At 34.2% G+C, this 20441-nt stretch overlaps 7 protein-coding genes across 7 annotated transcripts; 6 read left to right on the forward strand and 1 right to left on the reverse strand.

Annotated features, from left to right (window-relative positions):
* The first annotated feature begins 91 nt into the window (after positions 1-91).
* LOC116343019 (exocyst complex component 2) lies at positions 92-3305 on the forward strand. The gene is made up of 5 exons (XM_031770882.1): positions 92-222; positions 318-1029; positions 1123-1237; positions 1300-2721; positions 2805-3305. The coding sequence occupies exons 1-5, from the start codon at positions 114-116 to the stop codon at positions 3141-3143; spliced, it is 2697 nt and encodes an 898-aa protein (XP_031626742.1). The 5' UTR covers positions 92-113; the 3' UTR covers positions 3144-3305.
* A 149-nt stretch (positions 3306-3454) lies between these two features.
* On the forward strand, positions 3455-5300 carry LOC116342907 (innexin inx5-like). Its single transcript, XM_031770711.1, has 4 exons — positions 3455-3853; positions 4003-4173; positions 4255-4394; positions 4478-5300. Exons 1-4 carry the CDS (start codon positions 3601-3603, stop codon positions 5009-5011), a joined length of 1098 nt encoding a protein of 365 aa, XP_031626571.1. The 5' UTR covers positions 3455-3600; the 3' UTR covers positions 5012-5300.
* Positions 5301-5402: 102 nt separating this feature from the next.
* On the forward strand, positions 5403-8458 carry LOC116342845 (histone-lysine N-methyltransferase eggless-like). The gene is made up of 7 exons (XM_031770614.1): positions 5403-5636; positions 5707-6156; positions 6265-6953; positions 7013-7179; positions 7277-7548; positions 7636-7973; positions 8038-8458. Exons 1-7 carry the CDS (start codon positions 5573-5575, stop codon positions 8233-8235), a joined length of 2178 nt encoding a protein of 725 aa, XP_031626474.1. The 5' UTR covers positions 5403-5572; the 3' UTR covers positions 8236-8458.
* Positions 8459-9423: 965 nt separating this feature from the next.
* On the forward strand, positions 9424-10474 carry LOC116342870 (glutathione S-transferase theta-1-like). The gene is made up of 3 exons (XM_031770660.1): positions 9424-9637; positions 9700-10128; positions 10214-10474. The coding sequence occupies exons 1-3, from the start codon at positions 9520-9522 to the stop codon at positions 10354-10356; spliced, it is 690 nt and encodes a 229-aa protein (XP_031626520.1). The 5' UTR covers positions 9424-9519; the 3' UTR covers positions 10357-10474.
* Positions 10475-10616: 142 nt separating this feature from the next.
* Positions 10617-14097, forward strand: LOC116342869. Its single transcript, XM_031770659.1, has 5 exons — positions 10617-11117; positions 11260-11377; positions 11445-11674; positions 11761-12481; positions 12592-14097. The coding sequence occupies exons 1-5, from the start codon at positions 11020-11022 to the stop codon at positions 13921-13923; spliced, it is 2499 nt and encodes an 832-aa protein (XP_031626519.1). The 5' UTR covers positions 10617-11019; the 3' UTR covers positions 13924-14097.
* A 742-nt stretch (positions 14098-14839) lies between these two features.
* On the reverse strand, positions 14840-18239 carry LOC116342942. The gene is made up of 12 exons (XM_031770766.1): positions 18144-18239; positions 17899-18067; positions 17549-17826; positions 17052-17181; positions 16875-16983; positions 16735-16812; positions 16467-16670; positions 15738-15845; positions 15564-15666; positions 15392-15500; positions 15082-15228; positions 14840-15018 (listed from the first exon to the last, which is right to left on the reverse strand). Exons 1-12 carry the CDS (start codon positions 18228-18230, stop codon positions 14954-14956), a joined length of 1587 nt encoding a protein of 528 aa, XP_031626626.1. The 5' UTR covers positions 18231-18239; the 3' UTR covers positions 14840-14953.
* A 983-nt stretch (positions 18240-19222) lies between these two features.
* Positions 19223-20388, forward strand: LOC116342813. Its single transcript, XM_031770573.1, has 3 exons — positions 19223-19525; positions 19699-19795; positions 19871-20388. The coding sequence occupies exons 1-3, from the start codon at positions 19223-19225 to the stop codon at positions 20263-20265; spliced, it is 795 nt and encodes a 264-aa protein (XP_031626433.1). The 3' UTR covers positions 20266-20388.
* The last annotated feature ends 53 nt before the right edge of the window (positions 20389-20441 follow it).

The raw sequence follows: 20441 nt of genomic DNA on the forward strand, positions 1-20441 counted from the left end.
CCACCCACTTTAGTTTTCATTTGATGACTTTTGTTTTGTCCAATCTTTATATTTTTGTGTGAATTTTCTGCTCATTTGAGTTCAAAAGTGTGTGCATAAAATTATCGCTATAAATGGGTCCAAAGCCGGTAGTAACCGGACTGTCGCCCAAGGAGGGCGCACCGGGCACGAAAATAACGATTAGAGGAGAATTTCTTGGCAAAGATGCTCGTGATCTTATCGGTAGGTTTTTATGTTCTTTTGTTTTGTTTTTGGTCATATTTCTTCTGTTTTAATAATAAAACATATTTTTTAAATTGTTTTATACATTTCAACAGGCCTTATAATATGCGATTCGGATTGTTTATTATCTGCTGAATGGAAATCGCCAACCAAGATAATTGCTCGAACCGGACCGAGTAAAGGCAAAGGTGACATCATCGTAACAACAAGATCTGGTGGCGTCGGATCATCAACGGTGCAGTTTCGTGCGTATCACGAATCAATTGGACCATTAAAAGAGTCGGCTGTTTGGATTGAAGAGTCGCCGATGGGATCATTGTCATGGGGCCGACGATCGTTAGCACCAACGAAATACACACAAGAAGATCCTTTGGGTCTTTCTATCGAAGGCAATGTGAAAAAATTAACCGAAGACTTGCGCGATATTTTTCCAGAGAGTTCCGGCGATTTAGCTCAAGAGAACTTCTCGCCGGGATGGTTTTTACTCGAACATCATAATGCAACGTCATTTGATGATTTAAAAGCCGGATTATCGTATCTTCGTCGTAAGGTGGAAAGTCAACGAGATGGTCAATTGTCTTTTCTCAAAGCAAATGCTGGTGCCGTTATGGATCAATTGGCTACGCTGATGACTTTGCGAGATAAATATGAAGAAGATATGGCCGAAACGACTGAACCAATTTTCAAATTAGAAAAGGCCATAAAAGAATCAATAATTGAATCGAATAGTTTGTTTACAGATGTTTTGTCTCGACGCGATAGGGCCGACACAATGAGAGCAGCACTCTTTGCTTTATCCAGGCACAAGTGAGTCCAGAGTTCATTCCATTTTATTTATTCAGTGGTTTTTAATAAGACTACTTGTAAAATGGAATATAAATATTCTGCTGTCATTTTCAGATTTCTGTTTTGTTTGCCAAAATCGGTGGAACAGAGTGCTAAACGCAAGGAGTATGATATTGTTATCAATGACTACGCCAGGGCTAAGAATCTTTTTGGAAAAACCGATGTGCCGGTAATTATTTGATGAAAATTTGGTTTTTCCAAAGTGATTTACATGTAATTTCCCATTTTCAGATCTTCCGTAAAGTTCTTGAGGAAGTTGATAAACGAATCATTGGAATTCGAAAGGAATTACACCAGCAGATTTGTCAAATGCCGCAGTCGGTGGATCATCAGAAAAAACTTGTGAAAGCTTTAACAAGTTTGGAATTATTCCAAAATGGTTTGGCCATTGCACAGGAGCTTCCCGAGACCGATGCAGCATGGGATGCAATTGAGGCGCGCTCAAATTATTTAGACGAAACACTACGGACAATATTTGACCAACACGCGGCTCGAGAGAACAATCAATTATCGGCAAAGCAACGCGATGCAAACGATGCACCGCCACGTGTTTTGTTCTGTGAAGAAGTATGTGAAATAGCTGCCAGTCAATTGCCAGATCTATGGCGTTTGGGCCAAGCATATTTCACAGGTGAACTGAAAGGCTTGAGTGATCCAAAACCGGGCGTTTTCAAGCGCATCATCATAAATTCGATTGAAACATTTTGTTCATATATTCGAAGTGCAATACTTTCTGTATCGGGTCAACGAAATAACCATCTAAAGGCAAATATACCAGTATGGCCAGCAACAAGTAATTCAGCGATTCTTCAATTTATTCCATGGATATCACAGTGTTTGCGTTACGTGCGTATTGCTTATGCAACATTGATTCGTGTCGATTTGCCAAGCGAAGTATTGGACATTATACAAAAGTTAATCAATCAAATTCGTTTGTTCTGTTTGTCAACGATTTTCAAGAAAGCAATCGATAAAATAAGACGATTGGAGGAAGAAGAAACATGGAACATGGGTGCAGTACCCGATTTTCCTGGTGCTACAAATTTACCAAATTTATTTGAAGAAATCATTGTCGAGCATTTGGACGAAGGTTTGAATGCTTGTTTAAAAGCAGAAATTCGTGAAACATCGCTCTTGGAGCCACAATCAGAAGGATTACAACAGATATCAGCCCACACGGCAGAATTTTTAAACACATTTTGCGATGTTATTGAAACATTGGCTCAATGTGATATCACACAACAAACACCGTTGGTGTGTCAATTGGCTGTCGGATTGGCGGGAACAAATAATTTATCGAATGCATCACAATCGAATGCGGACGATAAAAGTTGGCGCAAAACTATGTCATGGGATCAGAAAATACTTTGCTGTTTGTCCAATTGTTTGTATTGTTATAGGCAATTTTTTGCGCATATTTACACGGTTTTCACAAAGAATGGATATCCCATTTCGAAAATAGTATTTGATAATGGTCGAGTGAGGGCAAATGATCTATTCGAAAATATCATCGAGAGTTTTGTGAACGAGAAGAGTGAATATTTGGTTGCATCAATTGAACCAGCAATGTATATTGCAAATCAATTTCAATGGGATTTGGTTAGCAGCGCCGAAGGATTACGACCATATGCGCATGAGTGTTGCGATAATCTTGTAAGTCAAACGTCAACATTTTTTATTTATTTGTAATTTCAACAAAAATCTTATGTGTTTTTTTTTTTTTCTCATTCACAAAGGTTGGCGTTTTTTCGGAAGTATTTGCAGTTTCGCCATTGCTATTACGTTCGATATTGGAGGCAATTGTTCAAACAGTAGCAGAAGAATTAAATCGACTCTTAACGTGTGTTCAACGATTCAGCGCGAACGGTGCACTACAAGCCAACATCGACATTCGATTTCTACGTGATACGTTGCAGTTGTACAGTAATTCAAAGGCCAAAGCATTCTTTGCCGAAGCGCTTGAGGCAATTCCACAATTATCGGAAGATGGCGAACGACATGTACTGCGTGTTTTAGCCAAAGTTAAAGAAGATATGAAATTACATATTATGTGCTTTAGCGTACAAAATCCATAGAAGATAGATTTCCATTTGGCCAATGGTCACACGTGTGAATGTCGAAGATATTTCATATCAGTTTAGTATAAGTTCATGGTATATATAAAATTCTCAATATTGTTATCAGCATTAATAAATTGAATTAAAAATCAATAAAATATATCGTATACTCAAATTAAATGAGATCGTATTTTTAAATCGCATCGTGTGACATTTGTTGTGTTTGAGTGCGTTTCGCTGAGAGCCACAAGAGCATTTGACAATTCATTGTTCAAACAACAACAACAACTAAAACAATTGAAGTGCATGCGACACCAGTCTTAACGGTATGCATGTATAATGTGCGATTTCAAATCAGTCTTGTGTCATTGCTTCATCAATCAAGAGGTAAAATTTATAGTTTCACCATTCGAAAGTGTTATCCACGTGGGAACTTTTTATTTTAAATAGAAAGTAAGACTGAAACAAACGAAAAATGTATAAACTCGTGGAGCCACTTGGCAAATTGTTCAGTGTAAAACACTTTACGACATCCGACACAATTTTTTTGATCAATACTAAATTTACTACTGCGCTATTGATTTTGTTCTCCATTTTACTGACCGCTCTTGATTTAATGCGTGTCCCCATTGATTGTTATACCGATGGCCCCGAGGCGCGTAAGAAAATGATGGACAATTTTTGCTGGTCGATCGGAACATACACATGCAACGATTCCAACTATACAGGTAAGGGTCAGAGTTTTTTTTTGGTCGGCATTCAACGAACAAAAACCACGTGTTACTATGTTGCCGTTATCTGAAAATGTGAGAATCATAGTGTGCCATGTGTTTACACTTTATTGTAAATTTTTTGCTTTTTATCTCAATTTATTTAGCAAACAATATTTTCGGTTGCCGTAGCTTCATCGACGACAATAAATTACATCAGCGCTACTATCAGTGGATCTCTTTGGTGTTCATCGTTCAAGCAGTTTTATCTTATATCCCGGCGTATATTTGGAAAGTAGCTGAATGTGGTTTGCTTCGTAAATTATGCGAAAATTTAGGCAAGTAGTGATTTTTTTTTTTTTTTCAAACATAGAATGCGCATTGGAAGAATATTTGATGTTATTCTCTTGAACTTACAGATGTCTCGTTCGATCGAAAGAATTGGAATGAAAAGAAGAATAATGTAATCGCATATTTTAACGAAAAATTGGCCGGCAGAGCACATGCGATATACACAAATCAGTACATCGGTGTAAAGGTGCTCAGCATAGTTTGTATTGTGAGTCGATTAAAGTGTATATTTTTTGCCAATAAAGCGGCTTTCTCATGTTTAATGTATCAATTTTTCCATCCAACACACAGTTGATAAATATGATTATGCTAAATATGGTCATTCCCGGATATTGGGCAACATATTGGCGAGCAACAACCGGACTAATCACCGGAGACACGCTACAATGGCGAGTGAATAGTGATTTAGCATTTCCAAGAATCACCAAGTGTATGTTCAAAGCATCAGGTCCATCGGGATCGCTTCAAGAGTACGATGCTCTTTGTTTGATGCCATTGAATGTTGTGAACCAGAAAATTTTTGTCATCATTTGGATTTGGTATATTTTACAATTGGCCGTATCATTGGGAAATTTGTTGTACTGGACCGTTATATACTACAGCAAAAGTCTTCGAATTGAAGTTCTGCGTCGCCATTCAATGCTCACAATGTCACGCAAACAGATAGCAAAAGCCACCGATCATGGACATTTGGGCAATTTCTTTGTACTGAATCAAATCGCGAAAAATACAAATTCGCTTACTTTTGTCGAACTACTAACGGAGCTATCCATGATCAAAGTTGACGAAAATAATCGCAATTTAAACGGCGAAAAGTCGATTTAATGTACATTTATTACGTTCCGAAAATTACTTATTTAAATTGCAATTGTATCGCAATATATCGCATAATTTTGCATTTATTACGCAGAAAAGTATTGACTTGAGTCAAATTTAACGCAGAAAAACTGAATATTGTGTAAAATATTTAGAATTTTTTTTTGTAAAAAAAAACCATTTATCTACAACATATACGTTATTGAGTATTTTCATATAAATACAGCTGATTAAGAAATTCATGAAATAAATAAAGAAAAGAGATCATATTAAAGTGAAAGATTTTGATCTAGTTTGATTACCGTCTTTTTCTGTCAATTTTTTTAAAATCTGTATATAACAGCAACAACAACATTACAAAGCTATGAAATGTCAGTTTGGTTGGTATGTGACAGCTGCAATGTCAGCGGCATTATAAGTGTGTTTAATGAAATAGAGTACAGTTTTTTTCTAAATCTTGTGCTATTTAATCGCTACGAAGGTGGAAATTGGTGTTTCTGTAAGAAAGTTTTTTTTCACCAAAAGAAATATTGCAGAAAGTACTAAGAACACAAATGCACACAGAACGAGATGGAAGAGCCAATTCCAATTAGTAGCGATGATGAAGATGATGTTCAATTCGTGCAAGAAGATAGTAAGCATTAAAACACTGATCAACAATAATTTTTTTTTTAAATTAAATAAGATTTGTTATGGTTGTACAGAATCACCAGCCACTAAAAAAAATGTATACTGGGCAAATAGAACGACACAAGATCATATTATAGACGCATGGCAAGAGTGTTCTTTGGTAAAGGAATTTGGTGTTGTCGACGGCAATCGTATGTATCATGTAAAATTCTGTGATGATGAACATCAAAAGCGTGTTGCGGAATTTGAATTAGCCAGTTATAAGGAACCAATGTATATGGAATTGATAAGAGGCACTCGCGTGATTGCACGACGGGACAAGGACGAAATGCCATACATACTTGACAATTCTGGTGAAAAAAAGCAATTGTACAAGAATGAATGTTTGGCTTTTTATCCGGGAATTGTGAGCGGACACCATGATTTACATGGAAGATATTTGGTATTTTTCGACGATGGTATTGTGCAGTATGTTTCAGTAGTTCACATTAGGCGAGTACTTGGCGATTATGGATACAAACATGGTATGTTTCTTGATTTATTGCATAAATTGACAATATCATTATCAGTTCAATCGGCTACATTCAAATAAACCTGACTTGAACTACGTTTTATGTAATTTCATTCAACAGCTCATTGGAATGCAAAAGCCTATTTCGAATTCATATTGGAGCAGGAGGATGTGGTAGAATTGGCGCCAGAAAGTGGAAATAGAGTACTAGTCGAACTAGATGGTGCGTGGAAAAAGGTTACGGTAAAGGAAGTTAAATTGGCTCTAACGTTGATTGCGTTCGATGCACCGAAACGATTCGAATGGATTTACTTAGGTAGCCCGCGTCTGTCACAAGTGTATCGTAATCTCATCAAGTCAAAGGCATTTGATAAGCTCATAAACTATAAGACGTACAAAACATGCCTTCGTGCAACGAATGACATTCTTAACTTCGAACTAATCAACCCAGTAGCGGAACCAAAGAAGTCAAGAGGTGCAAAAAAGAAATATCGTTCATCATTGAGTTTTGATGCAACTGGCGTTCAGCCCGTCACACATGAATGTGGACCACAGTGCCTTCGCATTAATGAACAAACCGATGTAAATGGCATCGATATTAAAATGTATAGTGCATTTCAACGGCCCATTATGACAGGATGGATGCGTGAGAAAAGTTTGTATAAAACTCCTTGTGGGATCATTCTACGAAACTATCATGCTATTCACAGGTATTTAGTGCGAACCAATTCCAAATTAAACATCGACTGTTTTGAGCTGAACGCAAATATCGAACTGCCAAATATTCAAATGGAAACCTTAAAAGACAATGTATACAATGCAGCTATTTGGTGTAATTCATTTGGTAATAATTTCTGATTTTGTTTCAGGATCTTTCAAAGGGCCTCGAACCAATTCCAGTTGTAGTGCGTGGTGGCCAAATGTATATGGATTTTAAGTACATCACCGGATATAACTATGAATACATCCCTGAGATACCAGAAAATAATTTGCAACGTAATGGATGTGACTGTGAAGATTTCTGTCGTGATAAAAGGTGATGTACTTTTCAGTTAAATAAAGAGCAAAGTGAACCATCTCGATTTTGGCACAGTTACCATAAACTAACATGATTTTTTTAAACCATTTTTCAGCAAGTGTTCGTGTTGGCAACTGACCATTCAATGTTTGAAGCAAAAAGATCTTCAGAAAGCCGAATATAAACGATATGTGGATGTTGGATATAAGAACATGAGACTTTTAAAAGACGTCAAAACGGGCATTGTGGAATGTAGCTCAAGTTGTAAATGTTGCAGCCAAAAATGTCTAAATCGCATTGCTCAACGTGGTATGCAACACAAACTGGAAGTATTCATGACGAAGCATAAAGGCTGGGGCGTTAAAACAAAAAGTGACTTACCAGAAGGTGTGTTCGCAATTAATTCGGATTAAATCTTTTAATCCATTTTTTTAATTTCTTTGTTAAATACTAATTGTAAATTATTAACATCAGGAATTTTCGTGTGCCATTATGCCGGAGATGTGCTCGATGAAGAGACAGCCGATAAGAAAGATTTTAGATATCAATTTCGTTTGCCACAAAGCAAAGTCAATGTTAGTAGTAGTGATGAAGAGAGCGCAAGCTCTGATAGTACTTTTGAACCAAATAAGCAATTACCTAACAAAATACCACGAATGAAAGGGGATGGCGTTCAACTGTCATTTTTAAATTACTTTCCACCAATTGAAAAAAATGCCGAATCTTTTCCCGAGTCCGAATTCATCGTAAAGAAAATAAAACGATTCGTTATTGATGCTATCTCACATGGAAATATCGCACGATTTCTTAATGTAAGTTCTTTTTCGAGATTTTATTTCGTATTGATAAAAATTAATTAATTCTATTCTATTTCAGCATTCCTGCTCCCCAAATTTGTTCTCACAACAGGTTTTCGTCGATGATGATAAACGATTTCCAATGATTGCATTTTTCACAAGCCGAATCGTTAAAGCCGACGAAGAACTGACATTTGACTACGCCTATCCCCTATTCGATTCTCAAAAGACTGAATGCCATTGTGGGTCAGATAATTGTCGGAAACGTTTAATATAGCATTCCAATTTTATGTTAAGTTTTAAAGAAAAAAAAAACAATTTTACAAGGATGACACGAAAATCGAATGATTTTCGAGCAAAATTATATAAAAAACGGCAATTGTATATGAATTGTTAATTTTAATGGCCTCGATATTTTAACAGAGAAATCATCTATTATTGAAACTTTCAACTTGAAAGGAAGAAATGTTTTTTAATATAAGAAGCGGATAATTTTAATTGCAACCAAATTTAAAGTAAATAGTTGTCTTTTTTTATACTGATTGTTCTAAACGAATAAACGATATTTTTTAAAAAAGATGCCAAAAATATTTTATTTAAGCGTATTCAAAAAACCATTAATAAAATATAATTCAATAATAAAATACAAAAAGTATATGGACTAGCTTGTGATATTTACTCAAAAAACTTTTTCGGTTTTTGTGTTTTTAGTAGTGGTTGAATTAAATGGGTCAAACGGCGATGTGAATGTGTTCTCACATTGATACAGTTGCGTTTGTATGTGTCATAGAACCAAAGACGGTTTCGGTGGTTAGATTCGAATCGGTGGTTGAAACAATCATTTTTTTTTTACTTTTGACGCAGCAATAACTTGACTAGCAAACGTTCATATTTTCGGCCAAACAGTGATTTGTATGTGTGAGATGTTTGATGTTTTGTGAGATTAAATTTGAGCTTGTGTTGATAAAAATAAAAAATGGTAACTGCACGACAGAGGTGTTACTCCAGGTTATCACATTTGTCTAGTAACTACACTTGAAGTGATTTGTTGAAATCTTATTTATTTATTTGTTATTTAATAATTCGATTTTTCATAAACAAAATAAGTTCAGTAAATATCCAGAAAACCAACATTTTATTCTTTTCGACGAAAAAGACAGAAAAATGAAAGGAACAACTAAGAAGTTATAACGCATATAAGTAAGTATAATTGGTCGTTAAAATTTAAACATTCTCAATCTATGAATTTTTCTTTGGAAAAACATTAATTTTGATGATTTGTTTTGGTGGTGATAATCGTCTTCTGTGAAGACAAAGAAGTTTTTTCGAATATAAATTGAAAAAGAGCCAATTAAAAATGATAATACCTAGGATAATACAAAGCGTAAATGTACGCGCGAAAATCAAATATAGTGTCAAGAGCTACTACTAAGGTTATGTTGTATTGAAATACATTTGACAGATAATACCATATCAATGTTTTAGTGTCTGAAAAGAACATTAACCTGACAGAGTTACTTGTGAATAAACCTCATATGAAAAGTTTACTTCACAAATAAAAATGAGTGCACCGATAAAATTCTATTACGATTTACTATCGCAGCCATCAAGAGCGTTGTACATATTTCTAAAGCAGACAAAAATTCCCGTCGATGAGCATCCCATCGCATTGCGGAAAGGTTAACAATTATGGTAGAATATCTAGAGTTAATTTTCTCAAAATTGCACATTTCTATCTTAGGTGTACATTTAACGGATGAATATCGCGACACTGTGAATCGATTCAAGAAAGTGCCAGCAATTGTAGATAATAGTTTCCAGTTATCAGAAAGTATTGCTATTTTTCGCTATTTGACCAGTCAATATGAGGTTGATGATCAATGGTATCCAAAAAACAACCACGTCCGTGCGCGAATAGATGAATACTTAGAATGGCAACATTATCACACAAGACAAACGTGTGCTCAATATTGGATGTTAAAATACATGAAACCGCGTACCATTGGTCCAAGTCCCGGCGACGCCCAAATTGTCGCTTCGGCCGAAGCTCAAATGGAAAAAACATTGGATATGATTGAAAATCTATGGCTTCGACCAGGTTCCTTTATATCTGGCACTAATCAAATTTCATTTGCCGATATATTGGCCGCTTGTGAAATCGAACAACCAAGTAAGACATTGACTTTATTTATTGAATCTGATTAATCGATCAGTCCTGTGATGACAACACACTCATTCAATTATCCATTTTACAGCCATGACAGGATATGATCCCACGGCAAATCGTCCAAATGTTGGTGAATGGTTAAAATTGGTGCGACAATTTACCAATCCTGCCTACGATGAGGCACACGCAATCTTATATAAACTCAAAGAACAACAACAAGCAAAATTGTAGATATTTATTATTAAGGTTTCATTTCATGGAATTCAGCATCACATTGTGATGAATATATTTCGGTTTTGGTTCTTCAAATATAGAAAACTTATTCGTTTGTTGTATTAAATAAAATGCATAGAGAAGATTGTTTTTTCTTCCATTCAAAATATAAATGAAAAAAATTATTCACAAAATAACATTGGAATTGGTTATGTAAATGTCAAAATACCCGCCAAGTGTCAACTGTCACAATTGCTGAACATCGGAATTCCAAGGGAGGTATAAGCGGCTTTAGCATATATGTGTGTATGTGTCTGTTACAGCAAGCTATTGCTTCTTTTTTGCACAAAAATAAAGAAAAAAAATTAAGTTTTAAAATAACGGAAAATCATCAATATAAAATCATCGACATCAAATTTATGGCGTTGAAAATTTTGTAAAAAAATGCAAATATAATCCAGTTTGTATCGTTCTTACTAGTTTTTGGAGCGAAACCAATACATACACACAGTTTGTCTAAATGGTAGACAGTGTATCGTCAAAACCATCGAAAACCTCACGCGGTTCAGTGTTGTATTAACTGGAAAAACGATAGTTTTGATTTGCACACAAAGAAGATCATTTTTTTAAAAGAAAGAAAAGAAAACATTAAATACTAAGGACGTGTATTAAATAAAAATTATGAAATATACAATCGAGCATTTGAGTTACATTGTACCTGCGATTTCAATAGGATTTCTCTTTATTATAACCTCAATAAATATTTATTTCAAAATCAGGTAAATATCATTGTTTCACTGGATATTTGTATTAAAACTGTGCATTTTCCGGCATTTTTTCTTTTTAATCTTTACTTAGAACAGCACAGTAAATATTCGCATAGAAAAATGTGGGATTTGATCATTTTGATGTATATTTCAGGCGTCGATTTCCAGTGACTGTAAATTGTTGGTTTTGCAATGAGGATAGCCGAGTACCGTATGATGATTTAAACAAATTTACGTGTCCAAAATGTGAGCAATACAATGGCTTTGCTGAGGTGAGTTTTGTCAAAAATATTATGCGTGCTGCAACATTCTCATAACAGTTCACTAACAACTTTTTAGGATGGAGATTATAACTGTGATATTCCGGCACAAAGAAGTGCAAAACTCAACAAATGGAAAACATCAAGTTTTTCATCGATAAATGGTGGTTCAATAATAAACGGTCGATTAATGCCATACAATGGACTGTGCGAACCATGTAATCGAAATCAAGAGCTCAAAGTACAACAATTGGCATCATTTGAGCCAGAAAATGAAGCCTACTTTGATGAAGAAGTTGAAGATTATCGGTATGTTTGGATTAAAACTCTTTTTTAAAAATTATAATCGTTTCATTGTGAAATTAATCGATTTTTTATTTAAAAAAAAATGACAGGCATAAATTGGAACAAGCATATCGTTTGTGTCCACGTTGTGAGCGTCACTTGAAACGTACCCTCAACAAAGTGAAAACGAATATTTTGGGATCAAAACTGAAGCAAATCGGAGCCAAAGGATTACAAGCATTCAACTTGACTCTAAATCAAAAATCCAATAAAGCTGTTGTGTATAAGAAGCGACTTACATTTGCGCGCATCTCATTAGCTGCATTAGTTGTCATTTCGTTGTTGCAATCATTTACCGTCTCTAATCGAATGAATATCACAAAACCAAAGCTTGATTCAATTTTTAACGATAATACCACGACATTTATTCTAACCATTTTATCGTATATTTCGGCAATGAAAATTTTAGTTTTACAATTTATTCAATATATACTTGAGTTGCCATATATATCATTTATTGGTACGTGCGCACAAATGTCGATAAAATATGTGTATACATATGTGAGCGGTGATTTTTGGAAAGTGATTACCACGGAAATTTTCGAATTGGTTGAAATCAATGTGAATGATGCGACCGATTTGAATCCGGGTTATTCAACAGTCACAACAAATGTTTCGGGATGCTTTCTCTCGGTATTTTTGCTATTCATGTTCGGACTATGTTGGGGACCAGTCATATCACTTTTATTGTGGAGTTTGGGCATGATTTTACCGACCCTTATTCAGGAAACAAACAATTTGGAACACACTCTCGTTTTAGACTTTGTTCAGGTAACTTTTCAAGCCCATTCTAATGGAATCGAAGATAAAATGATTTTTTTTACTTTTAAAATTTAATTCATTTTTGATCGATTGACTTGTCAACATATTTCGATTTTCAGCTACTTTTGGTATGGTCAACAGCATCGTTATCAATCATCAATTTCTTCGTATTGCCCAATAAACAAATTGAAACGATCAGTGACCATAACTCGAGTTTCCATCGCATTGATTCCGACATGAATTCGGATTATTCAGATGAAAGTGAGACAGAAAGCTTGTTAAATACATCGATGCGATCAGATATATCAACGGCAAGTAAACGTTCAATGTGGAATGAGACAAGAGTTTTGAATTCGACCATTGCATCCAAAACGCCATCAATATACTCAACAAATTCATTGCGTCGCCGATCGTATGGTCTTTCAACACAATCAATAGCCACTACAAGAACAGCCGCATCCGATATAAATACATCGTTTGGATCAGAACGTGGTTTCTACAGAGGAAGTCAAATGGATTTGACACGCGATAGACTACATACATCACAAAGATCATTTATATCAGCAAAATCGCCAGTTTTGTGCAATAGATCGCAGTGTCCAAGTGCAATGTCGTTACAATCATTGAATAAAACTTACTTTAATGCTGTTGAACCGAATCCCAGATCAGCGTCACGCAACTCATTCTATGATGTGCCAAATGATTTTGAGAGTGGAATAACCCACTTAAGTATTAGTGGTGGGAAGCATTTTAATTCGCAAATGCCATCAAGAACATCTGGTTCATGGGATTTAGTGGGTGATACATTACGTAATAAAAAAGCAATTCTTTCACCATCACGTTTGAGTTTGAACGAAACACATCATTCAGTGAATCAATCATGGTTAGCTGGCGGTTATTGGAATAGTACATCACCTCAGAAAAAATCAACGCATCCCACGAATGAATACAAAGTCGAACAACGACCTGCTGCAAAAGAAATTTTTCCGATGATGTCAAGAGCATCATCGAAAAGCTCTGGCTTTGAATCACGTGAAAATTCATTATGCGACGATTCAGAGGTTGAACGAACATTTATTGTTGCGGAGCCAACATCAATGACACATACGACCAAACTAAATAACGGTCTTATCAAACCACAACCACAAAAACCAGACAGTTATCAACAGCCGGTTGCATTTCCACCATCATCCACATCATCAGATGTATTTGCAAATCCGAACAACAAAAAATCACCAAATTTTAAAATACTTTCACGTTCATTTAGCCAATTTTCATTGCAACAACCACAGACACCATCACATTTTCAAGATGATAACAGTATGCTGAGTTCGAGCCAATCATTTTCATCAAATTTAAATCAATTCAATACAGCAAATAAAGACTTGCCAATTACAAAGTATCAACGAGGTAGCTTAATAAAATTGCACGATCACGCAATGGATCATTAATATTAAAATCGAATTTGTTCGATTTTTGATCGTGATTTTTACAATATGTACGAGTGTTCATGTAATATTCACTGCCGAAAAAAATTAAAAAAAAAATTAATACTGTTTGTATACTAAGTTATTTACATGTAAATTCTAACATTTCAATTGTAGCAGCGGATTATTTCTCATTTTTTTTAACGATTTTTGTATATTTGAAGTGATTTTCTAGCAATTTGAAAAATGTAAATAAAATTATTTCGATTTAAATATTTTGATGTATAAAATGCATAATTGTTTTCTTCAATTTCCATAGAATTTTTTATTTCGTGACACAAATTTATAAAGAAAAATACACTAAGTGGTTCTCAAACAAAGGAAATCGTAGCGATAAGCAATCCGATGACTAATAAAATGAATGCCCCAAAATTTTTCAAAAAAATAATTTTATCCATCGCAAAAAGCTATAGTAGTTTCTTATTTTCCTCCGATAGAATTTGATTTACTTTTTTACGATAGGAACTGTTTATAATTTACCTATTATATCATTTTGCGACGTATAAAACTTTATTTTTTTTGAAAAATGTACTGAAAAAGATAGAAAAAAGTAAAAAAAAATTGATTTTCAAATAAATGAATTGTAAAAAGTAATCATTATTTCAAACCAACCACCATGAATCCCTGTAAATTAATATAGGCGAGAAAAAAGTCGCACAATAATTCGCCATCTATTAACGTGGTTATCAATGTAAGTTATTACAAAGACGAAATTGTTGGATGGTGTCTTGATTAAATTATCTTTCAGTCACGATGGTTGTTTCAAATATTACTGCGCTACGATTAGGCTACGTTTACACTACGGTTACGCTACGTTTATGCTTTCAAAGCACTTTTTAAAGCATTTTGAAAGCGTGACTTTTTAGTTTGATTTCTCTTTAATTTATGAAACAATAATTCACAAACAAAGGAAATTGATGCGATAAGTAATCCAATGCCCAATAAAATGAATGCTCCACTGACGTGATCAAAACTTAAACGAACTAAACCAGGTTTATCGCGTTGTCTTGATATGGAAATGCCCAAATGTATCTTCCGGTTTGTTTGATTGGCCACTGTCTAAAACCAATTTTTCCTCCAATTTATTTCCCATTTTATCTAGAGTCTAACTTGGATGCATACCTGCAATTCCCAATATTTTTGGATTCCGCTTTCTATCACATGCAAAACATGCAAATCGAACAATGTTTTCATAATAGATGTCGGTGTTCATCAATTGCAGATAGTTCAAAGCTTTTTCATCGATATAGTCACCAACAGCATAGTGTCCTGAAAAATGCAATAAAAAGATGATATTCATCACTGCTTGGAAATTTTATGGATATATCTGCTGTGTGCAATGCACACAATCATATCTAGCTAAACGCTCTGTTCAACGGATATATCCAGAAAATGTCCAACCACATTCATATGAAAAATATCCGTATTTTACCAAACTGAAGTCGCTCTACGGAATAGCAAAAATCTCCACTTGTTCGTCGTGCACTCAACTTTTCAAAAGTACTTGCTTGAAACATACTGACCAATTTTTTTAATTCAGGCTATTTGCGAAGAAATTTTTTTCACTTAATAATTTATGTTTAGGAATGAAACTGTGGATTTACCTCGGTTGCATTCGAAATAGAATAAATCCATACATCTCGTGTGGCTCCCCATGCCCAGTTCTTTTCAGCCAATTGTTGTGGTGTATCGATTGGCGCTTCATATCTAAAAGCGTTTTTATGCGTATTGGTTATTTTTTATGTCTAACTGGCACAGAGTAATTGTTTAAAACATACAGAGGAATAGTCATAATACTGGAAAGACCCGCACCATATGTATTTGCAAGCAACAGAGATGTTAATAGTGAAATAATGCTAATGATAATTACTGGCAAATGTCTTGTACTGTCGATAAAATAAATCGAACACATTTTTACATAATATATTTGATACGATTCAAAATTGGCATATGTATAATATAAATTGGAAGTATATAGTATAGTATACATACTAAATAATATTATAAGTATGTCAGTAATGTGATTTGCTAGGGATATACGTCAGAAACGAAATTTTTCTTGATTTCCTAGGGTTTTTTGAAGAAAATTTTGAAATCAACCCTCTGGAAAATGTTGCTCGCACATTACTGAAGTATTTATATACTGTTTAGTTTAACTGTTAAACTTTAATATGCGGAAATCGCTGCATATAACGTACGCACATCAATGGGAGGATGTATCAACACATTTAAAACAAAGCACGCTGTTTAGTTACGATTTGAGTTGTTAAATAACATTGACGTTCCCTTTGAAATGGGGGGGCGCCACCGTCAACTCAAAGAGACTTGAACTCTATACATCCTCACATTGACGCACATGCCACAAATATTTGCGCTCATTTACACATCTAGCCAACAATGCAGCGTCTAAACGGAGCATCTAAACGCAGCGTTTGAACGCCGCGTTACCAACATTATACTATTTGGTATACTATACTATACTTCCAATGTATATATGCCATGTATACCTGAAATTTGTCGATTGTTCCAAATATATAGCCCATACATGTAGCCAAACAGATATTATATCATTTTCACACATTGAATTTGCATAGCTCTTCGTTAATTTTATCAAAAATATCGTAAGAAAAAGGCTCACGAATGAAATAAAGTCTGCTGCCCACATTGTTGGTGTAAATGGTCGCAATGGTAAAAGCCATCTACCAAGTAATCTATTAACAATGAAATCATTACAGACCAAAATCAAATTGATTTTCTATATCATTTTTAACAAACTTTGGCTTTGGGCAAATGCAAGTGACTCCACTACGTGAAATTATTGAAGAATAGTCCAGAAATAGAAACTCATGAAACCTAAAGAAAAACGAATAATTCAAATTCTTCCCAATTTGAAAATCATTTGAAAAATTAAATACCAAAGGAAAAGTCCAGCGATGCCAACGTCAGCACGTCTTTCTACAATTGCGCCCAACACGCCATTTCCAGTCATATTATCCGATAGTACACCCCATTCACTTTCTTCATCTAGTATTTAGATAAGGAAATTGACTAAGAGTTGTTTGACTAATCTCATTTCAAAAAATATATAGTACCGATTAAAACAGCCAACGTGCAATTATATAACTTGCAAAAGGCCATGATCAAACGTGATTCGGTGCCATCAATAAATATAGTTTTTTCTTGTTCCGAATCAAGCGCATCCATATTTCCTGTTCCGGGCGTCTGTCAATTTGAGGAATACATATTTATAACTGATTTTTTTACAGTGAATAGATTGAGCTACAGCTATATCAGTGCTTTTTTCACAGCTCCTATTCATGGGCACTATTTGCGACTTTATGATACAATTCCGAACGAAATATTCAAAATGTGAATAGAACAATAGACTTATTGATTTTAGTATTTTTTTTGCATAAACAAATCAATAGGCCTATTGTTCAGAATTGTATCATAAAATTGCTGTCCGTATGCGTTGTTCACAAATAGCACCTATTATCAGGAGCTGTGAAAATAGCACTGCTATAGCCCAATCTATTCACTGATTTTTAAAAATAATCTTATAGTCACTCTTTCAATGTGTCTTCCTTACAACTTCCATCCAAATAGTATATGGTTTATAATTGAACAAAGCAATCCGCAGCAAACGACCTTGTAAATTTGAAAATTTATCTGGAAAAAGGTTTGCATTTTCAATTAAAGTCCCGCTGGCAATATCAAATGTATCCAATAGACGAGGCTCCGAAGTATTGTATTGTCCCACAAATTGTGATGTAATTAAATCATATGAAGAATCACCAAATTTTATTTTATTATTATTAACGTTATACTGGCCGGTGGAATGCGAAATAATCAAAATATTTGGAATGTCTTCGGAGAGATAAAACATTTATTATTTCTTTCAATCGACCTAAACTTCATTTCATAATATAACGGTCTCACCTTGAACAGTTCCACAATTCAAAATATCATTAATATATTGATTTGTTTTATCAATGGTGGTGGGCAAAGCCACAACGTGCATCGAATGATATCGATTCTTTGATGTAAATCTAACATTTTCAAATCCATCCATGAAATCGATTACCGAGTTCGGAGTCACAATGAACGCCTTAAAAGGGGCAATCAAAAAAGTAACTAATCACTTTAGTACAAACTAATTGGATGATTTCTGTATGCTTTTTCACCTGACAACCATTATCAATCCCCATCTGAACCAAATTGTCGATATTTGTATGATTTCCACTAATTGCTTCATATTTCAACCACAGCATTTGCGGATAGATTTCTGTATTATAATTTCGATTGAAATTAATTCTCACAATTTCGCTGACGTCCAATGTATTCCAAATCACGCAAATACAGTACAATTGAGCCAAATAGTTTACGACTACGATTAAAACATTTAAAATTGCAATAATAATAAGAGAGAGAGAGAGAAATGGAGAGATTGGGCTAAATTTATTCTTAAAAGAGAAAACTTTTCAGTACCAATATGTGTTAGAAGTTGTTCAACTGATTCACTTTCGTTTGGAATTATGCTATCCATGATGAGAAATATTTCACTTTGAAAGTTGCTTGTAACTTATAAAATGTATCTGTTTTCTGTCTTTGTTCTAGTCGAATTACAAGGAAAATATTTCTAGACTGGCTTTAAATACAGTTTTTCTTTTCGATAATTTATTGACATAAATTTATTTTTGAGTAAACATATAATGGCATAAAATTCATATTTTTTTAAAGTTAAATACTACTTGAAAACAAAATGAGAAATAAGCTTTTAAAACAAACCTTCATTTCTTCATATTTATATTTGTTATGTTTTCAATACATCAATAATCTTATCATGAAATTACATCTAATCGCTGTCAGGGGCGTCCACAGGATTTGGTCTGAGTATCTGTGCATGACCGAATTAATGTATGCATGTTTACTCATCGACTTTTAAAGAATGAACAATTATTGGCAACATGCATTTTTCTTTTGATGAAATATGAAGTATTTTAAAGGGCAACCACTAATTTTCTATAATTTCCCTTTTGAATTCAAACTCGCATTCAGATGAATGGCAATCGATATAGAAAGGAATGAAAATAAATAATGGAATAGATTAATTTCTTTAATTTAACTTACCTTGAGTAAATTTTTTAATTATTCTACGCGAGGAAATAAATGAAGATAAGAAGGATGGGCATGCATGATTTGATTTACAGTTGAAGTTTGTACCTAAGGTGAGATTGTTGCTCATTTAAACGAATCACTCAAAATGAATTCAAATTCGCAAAAATGGGCCTGGTCAAAAGTAAAAATTTCGAATATTTCAAAAGAAATCGATCAAATGACACCAAAAGGGAAAGCTATGTTGGTTGTTAAGGCTTGTCGTTTAATGTGCGATTCAATTGGTGTTCGATTTTTAAGTGATAGTCGAGTGTTTTGGTTATCTTATGCAGCTGGTACTATGGTGCTCATTTATTTGATATTGGCCGTTTACACCGTTATATACAATACTTATAATAATAACTTTTCGCACGGCATAAAAGCAACGTGCGTTGTTGGAATTGCCGTTCCAGTTAAGTATATAGACAAATAAAATTATAATGATTGCTAAACAAATATTGAAATCATAAAATACGTCTATCGTGACTTATAATAATATGTTTATTTAAAATTATGCAATCATTTCTAAGTCCATGAAATTAAAGTTAAGAACTCGAAAAAAATTCAATAATAACAATTTTCCAGAGTGTCCTATTGTACTTTGAAACCATAAACTCCAATCGCTTTATGTACCGACGAATCTTGCTTTTTGCGACCGATTTCATCTATCCGGATACAAAAGGTACTAAAATTTAAAAACAAAATTATAATTAATTTATATTTGAAATAAAAACTTTTTAAAAATCGGACATAAAAGAAGACACCAAATTGAACAATTTATGCGATTTTTATGGTAAAAAATCGATAAGAATGACGATACTGTTCATGAATTTTATCCTATTATCGACTGCTCAAGCAATGATCGGTCCAATGTTGGAATTTATGAAGACCGGTCATTTGATCACATTTTTGGCCATAAAATTGCCATTCCTCGATGAAGATGTGGTGTGGGCTTTTCACCTTAATTTGATGCTTCAAACAACGATTACTACATTTGGTACAATCGGCGGTTTGGCCATCGAAACAACGTCGTGCATCATCAACAATACAATCATGTTATGTTCAGAGATTATTTTAATGGACTGTTCAGAATTAGGGAATCAATTGGAAACTGGAACAACGCCACCGCATCAGATTTATGTTAAGCTTTGAAATATTTTCATGAAATATCAAGATATGGACCGTTATATATTGGATATGGCAACATTATACTATTGGAGAATGTTTTCAGCACCAGTTTTGATCGTTTATTCAGTGTCAATGTCAATCTTCTGTCAATATGCTGCAAGTATTCTGTTTTTTCTACATTTTTAGCCCCATGGCATGCA

The sequence above is a fragment of the Contarinia nasturtii genome, unplaced genomic scaffold, assembly GCF_009176525.2.
Source record: "Contarinia nasturtii isolate CC-2019 unplaced genomic scaffold, AAFC_CNas_1.1 Cnas_scaffold_928, whole genome shotgun sequence".
In the NCBI taxonomy this organism is placed as follows: Eukaryota; Metazoa; Arthropoda; class Insecta; order Diptera; family Cecidomyiidae; genus Contarinia; species Contarinia nasturtii.

Excerpts from the sequence above, each read along its gene's own strand:
- LOC116342907 (XM_031770711.1), top strand. The coding sequence starts at position 3,601 with ATGTATAAACTCGTGGAGCCACTTGGCAAATTGTTCAGTGTAAAACAC. Across the intron at positions 4,174-4,254 it reads TAAATTATGCGAAAATTTAG|ATGTCTCGTTCGATCGAAAG; the intron begins GCAAGTAGTGAT and ends TTGAACTTACAG. Across the intron at positions 4,395-4,477 it reads TGCTCAGCATAGTTTGTATT|TTGATAAATATGATTATGCT; the intron begins GTGAGTCGATTA and ends TCCAACACACAG.
- LOC116342869 (XM_031770659.1), top strand. The coding sequence starts at position 11,020 with ATGAAATATACAATCGAGCATTTGAGTTACATTGTACCTGCGATTTCA. Across the intron at positions 11,378-11,444 it reads AATACAATGGCTTTGCTGAG|GATGGAGATTATAACTGTGA; the intron begins GTGAGTTTTGTC and ends ACAACTTTTTAG. Across the intron at positions 11,675-11,760 it reads GAAGAAGTTGAAGATTATCG|GCATAAATTGGAACAAGCAT; the intron begins GTATGTTTGGAT and ends AAAAAATGACAG.
- LOC116343019 (XM_031770882.1), top strand. The coding sequence starts at position 114 with ATGGGTCCAAAGCCGGTAGTAACCGGACTGTCGCCCAAGGAGGGCGCA. Across the intron at positions 223-317 it reads AGATGCTCGTGATCTTATCG|GCCTTATAATATGCGATTCG; the intron begins GTAGGTTTTTAT and ends ACATTTCAACAG. Across the intron at positions 1,238-1,299 it reads TTGGAAAAACCGATGTGCCG|ATCTTCCGTAAAGTTCTTGA; the intron begins GTAATTATTTGA and ends TCCCATTTTCAG.
- LOC116342870 (XM_031770660.1), top strand. The coding sequence starts at position 9,520 with ATGAGTGCACCGATAAAATTCTATTACGATTTACTATCGCAGCCATCA. Across the intron at positions 9,638-9,699 it reads TCCCATCGCATTGCGGAAAG|GTGTACATTTAACGGATGAA; the intron begins GTTAACAATTAT and ends TTTCTATCTTAG. Across the intron at positions 10,129-10,213 it reads TTGTGAAATCGAACAACCAA|CCATGACAGGATATGATCCC; the intron begins GTAAGACATTGA and ends TCCATTTTACAG.
- LOC116342942 (XM_031770766.1), bottom strand. The coding sequence starts at position 18,230 with ATGCTGTGGTTGAAATATGAAGCAATTAGTGGAAATCATACAAATATC. Across the intron at positions 16,813-16,874 it reads ATCGCTGGACTTTTCCTTTG|GTTTCATGAGTTTCTATTTC; the intron begins GTATTTAATTTT and ends GTTTTTCTTTAG. Across the intron at positions 15,667-15,737 it reads AGTATTATGACTATTCCTCT|ATATGAAGCGCCAATCGATA; the intron begins GTATGTTTTAAA and ends AAACGCTTTTAG.
- LOC116342845 (XM_031770614.1), top strand. The coding sequence starts at position 5,573 with ATGGAAGAGCCAATTCCAATTAGTAGCGATGATGAAGATGATGTTCAA. Across the intron at positions 6,157-6,264 it reads CGATTATGGATACAAACATG|CTCATTGGAATGCAAAAGCC; the intron begins GTATGTTTCTTG and ends TTCATTCAACAG. Across the intron at positions 7,974-8,037 it reads ATATCGCACGATTTCTTAAT|CATTCCTGCTCCCCAAATTT; the intron begins GTAAGTTCTTTT and ends ATTCTATTTCAG.
- LOC116342813 (XM_031770573.1), top strand. The coding sequence starts at position 19,223 with ATGAATTCAAATTCGCAAAAATGGGCCTGGTCAAAAGTAAAAATTTCG. Across the intron at positions 19,526-19,698 it reads TTGTTGGAATTGCCGTTCCA|AGTGTCCTATTGTACTTTGA; the intron begins GTTAAGTATATA and ends ACAATTTTCCAG. Across the intron at positions 19,796-19,870 it reads CATCTATCCGGATACAAAAG|AAGACACCAAATTGAACAAT; the intron begins GTACTAAAATTT and ends CGGACATAAAAG.